A 12783-nucleotide genomic window follows, 5' to 3' on the forward strand; every position below is an offset into this window, starting at 1 on the left:
ATAAAACTTTGTTTAAAGAAAAAAACGAAGAGATTATATCAATTTAAAAACATCTATTGCCCCCCAATAGACATTCAAAACTGTTTTTCTTTTCTTTTCCTTCTATCCCATTACTTAAAAAAAAAAATCTGATTTGGGCACCCACGTCAATAGTTGGACCCCATTCTCGCCGGTGCTTCGGACCTCCGACTCCAAGATAGCCTACCAGGTGTTGGACTACGGCAAGGTAGCTCCAAAGAAGCTGCTTCGTCATCTTCAGGAGTGGATGCTGCTTCTCTGATCGACGGCTCAGACGAAAAAAAAAAAAAAAAAAAAAGGCCAGGTCGCCGAAATCGACTAGAAGCTCGGGGCTGTAAACGGAGGCATTTGCGGCACGTGCCAAGGCCTAAGAACGTCAGTGGCGATCGCTTCCTACCCGAGTTGACTCAGCACTCCGTGCTCGTCTCCGTCCGATCTCAACAGAGTCCTCGAACTGCGGCGTCGTCTCCGACACTCTCGACCTCCAAGGCACTATCGTCTCATGATTCTAACGGCGGTGGCGCGTGGCAATGGGCACGTTGCGGGGAGAGAGAGAGAGAGAGTTGTAGATCGGAATGGAATGAGAGAGAGGAGAGAGAAGATGGCATGAGGTAGTTTATTAATTAGCCCGAGGGTAAAATTGTCATTTAGCTATTAAATAGGTTAGTTTTTGAAAGAGTAAGTGAGATAATTTTTGCTCATTTTGATGCTTTGAGTCAAGGGAGTCTCGTTCCCCTAGTCAGCAACTGACCATGGATCATTTGGTGAGTCACCATCCGATTGAAATCAGACGGCTGACAGATAGTCTATCAGCCGTCCGATTTCAATCGAACAGTGATTAACCAAATGATCCATGGTCAGTTGCTGACCAGGGGATCATGATTGTGAGTCAAGGACCCTAAAGAGAAAGCGGTCGCATCCTTTATTTTCTCAGTAAAGCCAATCCTATTTTTCATATAAATCAAACGTCGGACTCTTCCACCTCTCCAGTCCAAGTAGTATTAACTGGTAATTACAGAGACCCCACACTCTGTGCTTCAATGGCTGCCGCAGTGACATCTCAGGCCTATCTGAAACAACCAAAGCTGCTCCCTTTCTCACCCAAAACCCCTCAAAACCCTCGCCCCACTTTAATCTATGTGCCCTCTTTCACTAACTCAAGTAAGTCTCCCAAACTTATCTGGGTTTTGATTTGATTTTGACTCAAAGATCTTATCTTTATGTGCAGAGATCTTATCTTTATGTGCAGAACTGAAATCTGGTCTCAAATTGGGAAATGGGTTCGTTGCAAAAGCTTCAATGGTTGTCAATGAGACCAATTCGAAGTCTTTAGTTTCTGAAAAGAGGGCCAACAGCCCCATCATTGTTATTGACAATTATGATAGCTTCACCTACAATCTCTGCCAGGTTTGTTTCTGTTTTCCTTTTTTCAATATGTTGGATTTGATAAGCCATGGTTCGTTTGATGTTTGGTGCTAGTAAAATGCATGTGTACAGTGATAAAGATTTGATCTTTCATGGAATTGTGTTCTTCATTTGTCATTTATGTTGTGAATTATAAAAATGTAAGGAATACCATGGAGTTTTGTATTAGATCTGTGACTACAACATTAGATAGGTTAAAGAAAATGAAATGAAACACCTGGTTTAGACCTCTCTGTTTCCTTGTTCTTGTTTTGGACTGAGGGATGTTTTAGTGAAAAGTTGATGTATTTCATTCAAGGAATGGTGAAAGCTGGACAGAGGTGAAGAATGAGAGTAGTGATTAGAACTTTCTTGTAGTTGGATATTTTTGAGTTGATGACACATGCAAAATGAAGATGAAATGTGGGAATGAGGAGTGATACTTGTCAAAGTATCGAGCTTTTGACGAGATTTTATATAACAACTCAAAATTTCTCCCGAATATGTATGCGTTTTAAGTATTTTTCTGTAATGCTTTTATATGATTATTTTCTATCGTTATATTAATTAATGATTCCTACAAGTAAAGAAGGCGTAGTACTGATTTCTGTAACGATCCTATATGATTGTTTTCTGTCGTTATATATTTATTGATGGTTCCAACAAGTCAAGAAGGCGTGGTACTAATATCTTACTTATGATATGAAGTATATGGGAGAGCTCGGATGTCACTTTGAAGTTTATCGCAATGATGAATTAACAGTGGATGAACTAAAAAGGTAAGAAGCTATACTTTACGTCTTTACCTGATCGTTGTTTGCCAATCCATAAACATTATTTAATGTGGGTGCAACCAAATATGAATGGGCATGTATCCTTCTTAAAATGTCTGAGTTTGTAAAATGTCTCATCATAACATCTTTCCATTCTTATAGGAAAAATCCCAGAGGAGTCTTGATCTCCCCAGGGCCAGGTTAGTTCTGCTGATATTTCCCTTTGATAGATGCTTGAAAACCGAAACAAAGGAGAAACACGTAACCAATTGTACTTATAAGGCCTGCTCACCTAAATGACAGTTTTTAAGGGACTGTCAGAGACAAGTGAATCTGAAGGCTGAAAATAAATGCACAGTTTTAAATTGTTATAATTTCTGCTTTGTTAAAGTAAAATGATAATTGGAATGGTCTACTCATTTCATTTCATAACCCCTTTATATAGAGAGAGGATTACAATAGAAAGAACAATTACAATGATGACATTAACTACTGATTGGTTCGTAATCTATGCTGATTGATGTTAATCGGTAATTGCTTGATTCCCTCTCCGTCAATCACTTTGACGAAGGCACACAATATGTTTTTCCTTTAACACTCCCCCTTGTGCCAAGTCAAAGACGAAATAGTGCATGAGTTGTTGCCTCACTAAAAACCTTGCCAAGTAACAATAAAAACCCTGTGGGACAAAAATACACCTTGGTCGAAGGAAAAGAGCACAACGCACCTTTTACATTTGAGTATGACATGTGTGTCTTAGACTCCCCCTGACGTCTACACCTCCCCCTGATACTTACATTAATCTAGGGAGCTTGGAAAATTTTCGCATTCCTATGCTTTTCACATGTTTCTCAAATGTGTCCTTAGGTAATAATTTGGTGAACAAATCTGCCACATTCTCCTCAGACCTTACTTGATTCATTTGAATCTTGAGGAGAGTCTGCTGTTGCTGATTGTAGGACAACTTTGGCGATATGTGTTTTGTGTTATCACCCTTAATATAACCTAGCTTCATCTGTTCGATGCAAGCTGCATTGTGTTCGTAAATGCAAGTAGGCTATTCAGTGGTAGAACTCAAACCACTAGTCCCTCGAATATGTGCAATGATAGTTCTTAACCATACACACTCACGAACCGCCTCATGTACAACAATGATCTCTGAGTGGTTCGAGGAGGTAGCCACAAAGGTTTGCTTGGTTGATCTCCAAAATATCGTTGTGTTCCCATTGGTAAATACATAACCAGTTTGGGAACGATATGTGGGTCAGATACGTATCCAGCATTGGCAAAACCGACCAAAACGTCATTTGGCGTTTTAGTGTAGTGAGTGACATTTTCGCCATCAACATTTCCTTTAGGGATTGCAGTTCCATCTGCGGTCCCTCTTGTCTCTCTGTAGGGAAAGAACAGTTCCAAGTCAATGGTTCCTTTTAGGTATCGAAAATGTTCTTGATACCATTCCAGTGACGCTGCGTTGGCGCTGAGCTAAATCTAGCTAACAAGTTCACTAAGAATGCAATGTCTGGTCGAGTAAATTGGACTAAGTACAATAATGCGCCTATTGCACTTAGATAGGGAATTTCAGCTCCCAACACTTGTTCGTCATTTTCCTTTGGACGAAATGGATCTTTCCTTGCATCCAAACTTCGACCGATCATGGGAGTGCTAGCAGGATGTGCTTTGTCCATGTTATATCGCCTGACTTTTGGACATATGCAGACTGGTGGATTAATATTCCACAAACTCGGTGTTCTAGTTCAAGACCTAGATAGAATCGAGTTTTCCCAAGATCCTTAATCTCAAATTCGGATTTCAAATAGCTCGCGGTTTCTCTTATTTCATCAAGAGTACCAGTTATGACATATACTACTACAATTTGCAAATCCGGAACTTGTTTTCTTTATGAATACGCAGGGGCATTATTCATCGTTCTTATATCCCTTCCCAATCAAGTAGTCACTTAGACGGGTATACCACATCCGTCTAGATTGTTTCAATCCGTAAAGTGAGCGTTTCAACTTAATTGCAAACGCACTCTGTGGTTTAGAGTCACTTGACTTGGGCAATGTAAGGCCATTAGGCACTTTTCATATATATCTCTGAATCTAGAACCCCATAGAGATATGCAGTAACCACATCCATGAGCTGCATTTTCAGTCCTTCGGAAATTACTAAGCTAACTAAGTAGCGGAACGTTATAACGTCCATTACGGGAGAGTATGTCTCCTCGTAGTCAATTCCAGGGCGTTGTGAGAAACCTTGCGCCACAAGGCGAGCCTTGTACCTCAGGACTTCATTCTTCTCATTACGCTTTCTGACAAAGACTCATTTATGTCCTACAGGCTTTACACTTGGTGAGGTTAGCACTACCAGACCAAATACCTGTCTCTTTGTCAGAGAATCTAATTCTGCCTGAATTGTTTCTTTCCATTTAGGCCAATCTACTCTTTGTTGACTTTTTTTCAACAGAGCGTGGTTCGATATCATCGTGCTCTATGATTCCTTGAGCAACAGTATATATTATCAATGTGTATGGAAGATCTTTCTATCAACTCATACGTACTCTCGTAATCCTTTGAGATTTCTTTATTCTCTGGAATCATTTCAAACATCGGAGCGTCCTCCAGTATTGATTCATGGACATAACTATAATCAGAGACAATCTCATGAGAGGGATTCTATACATTGATGATTGGTTTGTGCCTTACTCACCCTCTTCTTCCTTGGGTGAGTGTCAATCGAACCAAGTGACCTCCCCTTCTTCCTTGGGGAGCCACGGCCTCAACCACACCTCCACTAAGTGCGGTTGCAGTGCCTCTATCTGCGGCACCGTGCCCCTTGTAGGGAACTTCTAACCTTGCAGGCACATTTGCAGCTGGTATATATGATCTCGTCACTTTTACGATATCAGTAAACGCATCAGGCATCGAATTTGCTACGTTCTGAAGATCGATTATTCTTTTCACTTCACTTTCACTTTATGAAGTGCGGGGATCAAGATGAGACAGAGTGGGGACAAACCAAGACAATTCCTGTCGTTCCCTTGGAAAATCCTTTTTCCTATCTCCCCCTAACGACGGGAAGACTGTCTCATCAAAGTGACAATCCGCAAATCTAGCGGTAGAGAGATCGCCTGTCAAGGGTTCCAAATAGCGGATAATTGTTGGGGATTCGTATCCAACATAAATACTTAATCGTCTCTGAGGACCCAGTGTAGTGCGCTGTGGGGGCGCAATAGGCACATATACTACTCAACCAAATATGCTTAAATGTGAAGAGTCAGGCTCATATCCAGTTACCAACTGGTACGCATAAAATGGATGGCTAGCTGTGGGTCTTAAACGAATAAGTAAAGCTGCGTGCAATATTGCATAACCCCATGCAGATATAGGCAGGTTAGTGCGCATAACCAATGCCCTAGCCACCATCTGTAGCCTTTTGGATGGTGGCTTTTGTGAGACCATTTTGTGTATGCACATGGGGTACAGGATGCTCTACATTGATCCAAATAGATATGCAATAATCATCAAATGCTTTTGGTGTAAACTCTCCAGCATTATCAAGCATTATAGACTTGATAGGGTGATCAGGGTGGTGAGCCCTTAAACGTATAATCTATGCTAGGAGTATTGCAGCATTTCTTGTGAACAATAAAACGACATGTGACCAGATTGTCGAAGTATCCACCAGAACCATAAAGTACTTGAATGGTCCGCATTCTGGATGGATAGGTCCACAGACATCTCTTTGTATCTTTTGTAAGAATGGAATGTTTTGTTTTGTATCTTTAGCATAGGAAGGTCTCGATCCTGTTTTTGCTAAAGAGCAGGCTTTGCAAAACGAGTGATGTGCCTTTGAAATAGTCAATGAGGCATAATGTGAGGGAGGTAGTGCATCTGGTACTTCAGAAGGCAATGACTGCATTTGGGCAATACTAGAACCGACACCTTATAGTGTGGCGGATTTTTCTCCCATTTTTCACTCGAAAGAAGGGAAGTCCGTGTGAGTTCTTGAAAATTACGGATCATCATGTCATGACCTCGGTGCCATAGGCGGTCATGCAAAAGCCTGTATGAGTCAGTGTCCCATATTTCATTGTTGGTGACAATATAGGATTCAATGATCCGAATTGTAGTGAGGTACAGTCCACTAGATTGACTCATAAGTTTCTCTAAGATGTGTTTCCTTCCACAATCATTAGATGTAATATCAAGGTATTCAGTTCCATTCTCACGGTGTGTTTTTACTGGATAATCGTTGGCACAAATAGCTTTGAAACATTAACAAGGTTCGATTAGCTCTTTGTGCATATAGAGCGTCTGTGACTTGAAATGTTGCGCCTTTAGGCAACAAAAAAAAATTTGGCAGTTCCTCGCCATTTTATTAGTTTTGATAATCCAATCATCGTAGTCACAGAGGAATTATAGGCTATTTAGTTCAATGAATAATTGCCTATTTCTTAATATTGTGTGGGTAGTCCCACTATCATCTAAGCACTCAAGTTCTCCTCCATTCATTTCTACAAATAAATGGGAAGTATTTAGAAAATATAACTCATATTCTTTAGAGTATTTCTATTTGCGTAGAATGGTATTCTTTTCATTCTAATAATTTTTCTCTAGATGTATTGCTTTACATCTTTATAGTGCTATGTCGAACCATGTAAATATGTGTATAGTAAATAAATTTGAATAAATTCAGTGCTTCAGAATAAAATTCAAAATTTATTAATAAGCCAACGATAATCAAATCAAGGTCTTGTTCAGAAATCTTATTCATCAATCCATGATTGAAAATAAACTTTAAGACCAAACAATAGTCTAATTAAAAATGAGGCATTATGCCTTCACAACTGTCTTTGGAAAATAAAATGAATAAAGCAGATCAGTCAAGATTGAGAGCATCCATTGACTTAGCAAGTTCCTCTTTGCCATTGGAGTCTGCAACTGTAAGGTTGACGTCTAGGTCATGACCTCCTTCTTCCATATAGTGAGCCACTTGTTCTTTAGACTCTCTATACCTCTTGTAATTAGCTGCTACTCTGTTGTTTGCTTGGCAGTTCTTATACCAATGCCCAATGAATCCACACTTATAGCATGGTTCATTGTCAACTTTTTCCTTTTGCATCTTGTTTCCATGATCCCCATGTCCCTTTCCACGTGGTGCATTGTTGCCACGTGGGTAGGGATCAGCACGTCTAAACCCCCTTGCATTGGAGTTATTTCCACCTTTCATTTTTCCATAATTAGCTTCGGGAATTTTCTTTGTCCTAGTGGGCCTGGCATTGTTATTCAAGAGAATCTTATTTTGTCTCTCAGCCACTTGCAGTAGGCTTATCAACTTATTGAAGGTTGTGATTCTTTTGTTGTTATAATCCAACTGATACTGGTTCGCTAGTATAAAAGCTGAATTAGGAAAGGTGGTAAGAGTCTTGTAGATCATATCATCTTCTGTGATTTCCCTTCCACAGAAATTGAGACGTGCCTTTAAGCGCAACATGTCCTTGTTGAAGTCATTGACTTTTTTATAGTCAAGCAAGCGGATTCCATTCCACTGAACAGCCAGTCCTGGGAGCAAAGTATCGTGAATGTTCCCAAAACGTCCTTTAAGGGCATCCTACAGTGCTTTGGGTGTCTTCAACTGAAGGTACTCTCAGTGTAGGGTAGGATCAATAAGTCGCCTCAGAAAAATTAAGGCATCTGCTTTCACCTTATTAGATAGTTCATCATCTTTGGGATCAGTAATGGTGGCAGTGTAGTCTTTTGCCACAAAGGCAGTTTCCATATCGGAAACCCAACGATGGTACTCAAGTCCTTCTGAGTCCAAAATGTCAAACTCAGGTCGAGTTGGATCAGCCATCTACATAAACAAGAGAGAAGGAAAAAAATTACGCAGTCATAAAGACATCCACGTGAATTATTTTCCAAACGTATGAATTAGATTTCAAGACCAAGATTCGTAATGGTCACATTTTTTTTTCGATGCTATGTGAAAATACTTTATCACGGTAATGTTGTGTGTATAATGCACATGAAATTTCATTATCATGGCTAAACGGTATTGATATGTTGTATTAAAAATAATCATAGTACATTTAAATATAGCATATAAAAATAAACTACATGGCATGCTCAAAATCACAAATATATACCAAATATATATGTTACACATAATATATATCAAGCGTAAAATAAAATACAAACGATTGCATAATATAAAGGCATGCTTAGGAATAATTATACAAGCGTAAATAAAATTCACAAAACATGCTTCAAAATTGCATAATTAATATATAACAAAATATAAATAATAAAATATATAATCATGCTTAAAGATAATCATATAAAACATAAATAACAAGACATACTTGAAATGATCAAAATTATCTAACTAAACATGCTCAATAACAAAATGTAATAAATGTATAAACAATAAGGTATAAAGCATGCTTAAAAAAAAAAAAAAAAAAAAAATTCACATGCTTTGATTAAAATTATAAAATAAAATAAAGAAAACATACTTGATTTCGAGAAAATAAAACAATCCTAGCACACGCGCGTGTTGATGCAGGCGTGCGTAGTACTTTTTTTTTTTTTTTTTTTTTTCGGGTTCTGTTGGGCTGAGAATTATCACTTTTTTTTTTCTTCTTCTTTTTCTGCTGGGCCGCAGGGCCTTTGTTTGTTTTTTTTTTTTTTTTCTTTTGGGCCGGACCAACCTGTTTCTTTGGGCCACAATGCTTTTTTTTTTTTCGGTCCTTTTCTTTGGCCGGGTCACTTTTTTTCTTTTGGGCCGGGTCAACCCGCCCTCTTTTTTCTCTTCTTCTTTTCGGTCCTTTTCTTTGGCTAGGAGGCTCTCTGAGGGGCTGCTACGCTGGAGGACGCGCGCTGGACGAGTGACGCGGAGCTGCTGTCAGGCGGGTAGAGCAGGCTAAAGGTCGATCTGGAGGGATGTCGAGGCCGGGCAGTGGCTGCTGGGATCTGCGCAGGCGAGGCCGCGTAGGTGGGGCTTGATCGAAGGCTGTGTGGGTGCTGGGCAAGGGGCCGTAAGAAGGATATGAAGGTCTGGCCGGTGAGGTGAGGCCCGTCGATTAGGCTGGCGGTAGTGCTGGGGCCGGTCCGGAGAGGGAGACGAAAGCCGATCTGGGCTACGCTGTTGGCCGGTAGGGGTTGACGGGATCGAAGCACTGGGCTGTGCGACTGGGCTAGGCGCTGTGGGACTTAGCTGCCGGTCTGTGGAGCGGTGTCGCTGGGCTGCTGCTGCAATTCTGTGCTGCAAATCAGAGGCGCTGATGGGAGGAGATGGGCTAGGTTGCTGCCGTATTTTTTTTTTTTTTTGATTGTTGTTGGCGGCAGAGACAGAAGAAAAAAGATTTTCTTCTAGGGTTTTTTTTTTTTTCGTTAGAAAGAAAACTAGAAAATTAAGAATTTTTTTTTTATTGGCTATTTGCTCTGAGCGTGCTGATAACGTGTTAAAGTAAAATGATAATTGGAATGGTCTACTCATTTCATTTCATAACCCCTTTATATAGAGAGAGGATTACAATAGAAAGAACAATTACAATGATGACATTAACTACTGATTGGTTCGTAATCTATGCTGATTGATGTTAATCGGTAATTGCTTGATTCCCTCTCCGTCAATCACTTTGACGAAGGCACACAATATGTTTTTCCTTTAACATGCTTTTATATTTAATACATGTGGTTGAGATGCATTTGTCCCTCACAGTCCCTTAAAACTGTCCCTTAGGTGAGCAAGCATGTTGTACTTATTAACACATAGTATCCTCCCGTTTGTAGGGGCACCCCAAGATTCTGGAATATCATTGCAAACTGTGTTGGAGTTAGGACCCATTGTCCCCTTATTTGGTGTGTGTATGGGTCTGCAGTGCATTGGGGAGGCTTTTGGAGGCAAGTCTTCTAAGACAGAATATTTGGTTTATAAATTTGATCATGTTATTACCTAGATCTTCTATGATTTTTTTTTTCATGTCTTGTAAAATTAGCAAATTAAATCATAAAATATCAGTGGAATTATTGGTTCTATTTTGCCTTGTAAGTGATCTTTGTGGTGTTGCAGGGAATGTTGTTCGTTCTCCTTATGGTGTCGTGCATGGGAAGAGCTCTCCCGTGTATTATAATGAGAAGGAGGAAGACAGCTTGTTTGCTGGACTATCAAAGTGAGTTGGTGGATTTACTTCTGTTTTAAACAATCTGGGGTCTTACTTTTTTTCTATAAACTTATCTATGCTTTTGACGGTAGCATATTGGGGGTTTGGTTTGTTGCTAAAAAAATGATGTATGCAAGTGTGGTGGAATTAAATGTCCAAAGTATTTTCCTGTCAAACACACCCAACTTTGTTTGGTATTTTATTGAAAAAAAATGAACGGTTTCACCGATTTGCAATTATTTGAAGTTGTACAAATACTTATTAAACACCCTGGGCATTACATGGGCTCTGAATTAATGTTATTAACAGATTTGTTTTCTTTTCTTTTCAGCCCTTTCACTGCTGGCAGATATCACAGTCTTGTAATTGAAAAGGACAGTTTTCCTAGTGAAGAACTTGAAATTACAGCATGAACCGAGGATGGACTGATAATGGCTGCTCGTCACAAGAAATATAGGTATATTCAGGTAAGACATTGGCGTCCTTTTTACATTCTATTTTGTAGAGCGAGACTATTGTGATGTTTGTTTTGTAGATTCTGCACTATAAGCTTAATGTAGTGTTCTTGTTGTAACCCATTGAATTCAAAATTGCAGGGTGTCCAGTTCCATCCTGAAAGTATCATCACTTCCGAAGGCAGGACAATCGTTCGCAACTTTGTAAAACTGATCGAGAAAAGTGAGTCGGAATCTGAGAATTAGTTAGAGGTTTGGTTTGTCTACACAGTGTAATGTATCGGATCAATATATATTTATGGGCCTTTAAGTCAGCTCGCTAGTGAGTCAGAAGCTGATCATGTTTCTCGTCAACTCTTTCAATGTACTTCATCACATGTAGACATGTAGTATTTCAACTCTATTATAGTATTATCAATCCTTCCATAACTTCCTGAAGATAATCCTTGTTTTTCAATGCCTGCTTTATAGTTTTTCCTTCCAAACCAAACCATACAGCATAATTTCATAAATACTATGATCCATCCTTGTATGGGGAAGGTAGTCTAAGTTGTGGAATGAGTTAACCTTCTCTCTCAGGCAAGCCTAAATGTCAATGCTCAATAATAACATGCTCAAAAGTCCACAAGGCATTCTATAATGTAATTATCAAAATTTGCTGCGGCAGCCTATCCCATTAAGAACCTAGGCTAGAACAGTTGGTTGTTAACAGCTGCATTAGGGCTGACCTAGCTGTGCTATTAATAAAAGCTGGAAATGAGCAACATTATGAAACTGTAACATCTCTGAATAATGAAATGTACAAAAATTGCAGCAACTCGTATTATTAAAACAAAGTTGGGTAAGATTCTATAATTGATTAATGTATTCCTAGTGCATGATGCTACAGACAAGATTAGCTGTGCCAGATGCAAACATGCACCAACAGGAGTCAGCCAAAATGGTCGATTCTTAAGGTTTTTGGGTCGGTTCTGAAGGTTTATTTGTCTCAGAATCTTGACCATTATCTGTTTTCTTCATATTAATCAAACATATTTTCTGATGGGAGTGAAAAGAGGACAGTAAAATTGCATGATACTCTTAGTATGACTCTGGCTGAAGAGTTCTTACAGTTCTAACTTCCCCATGCCAGATTTAACCCTTTAGGAGTCGCTTTGAACTCGGTCTTGGATGATATGAATGCCAAAAGCAGAGCCTTCCTCACTACATTTTAATTGGGCCAAGGTGACTGAGACACTAAGGATGTGTTGTTTACATGTCAAAGATATATCGGTCGTAAAGAACATTTTGTTGGCAATATGTGAAATATCTTTCCTAGTAAAAAAGACAAAATATCTGCAGATATATCAAAATTTGGGCGAACGGTCCTCCAAGGTTGCACAGAAAAAAGGGTTTTCTTCTCTGTGCAGTTAGGCTGTTAATCATGAGTTGAATGGAGGATAAAGAAAATGTAAGGTTTAGGAGGTTAAACAACTGAACTTATGTTGCTGAGTTGAGTGGTGGCAAGGTGTGGTCTTTCTTTTCCATGGACTATGGAGTATCTCCCAGTTTGGAAAAAGAAGAAACGCACCCTTCATTATTGACACACTTGCTCATCACCTCACCAACTTTGGATTTGTTTTAGAGTTTTCCCAGTGCGAGTGTTTTACGGAAAGGGTTAGTTAACCACTTACCACATGATGATTACATGAGACACTACAAATATATTGGCAGCAGCTCATTTCTCTTGTGGTCGAAAACACTTAGATGGGATCTTCATATGGAAAATATGATATATGTGACAGATAATTCAAATTTGTTTATTCCACCAGAAATGAGACTCAGAAAAAGTATTGCAATTGGGTTAAGAACTCCTCCTAGTCTCTTGTTCAAAGTCACGGATGCAAAGTTTGAAAGCCTTTATGAATGAATGAATGAATCCAACCAAACCTAACCTAACCTGCTTCTGTTGCTACTGGTTCTT

General features: G+C 39.3%; 1 protein-coding gene across 1 annotated transcript; it reads left to right on the forward strand.

Annotated features, from left to right (window-relative positions):
- The first annotated feature begins 940 nt into the window (after positions 1-940).
- LOC112196828 (anthranilate synthase beta subunit 1, chloroplastic) lies at positions 941-11263 on the forward strand. The gene is made up of 8 exons (XM_024337297.2): positions 941-1179; positions 1268-1425; positions 2131-2201; positions 2358-2395; positions 9995-10105; positions 10275-10374; positions 10697-10822; positions 10962-11263. Exons 1-7 carry the CDS (start codon positions 1059-1061, stop codon positions 10776-10778), a joined length of 681 nt encoding a protein of 226 aa, XP_024193065.1. The 5' UTR covers positions 941-1058; the 3' UTR covers positions 10779-10822; positions 10962-11263.
- Positions 11264-12783: the final 1520 nt, after the last annotated feature.

The sequence above is a fragment of the Rosa chinensis genome, chromosome 4 (genome assembly GCF_002994745.2).
Source record: "Rosa chinensis cultivar Old Blush chromosome 4, RchiOBHm-V2, whole genome shotgun sequence".
NCBI classification, from domain to species: domain Eukaryota; kingdom Viridiplantae; phylum Streptophyta; class Magnoliopsida; order Rosales; family Rosaceae; genus Rosa; species Rosa chinensis.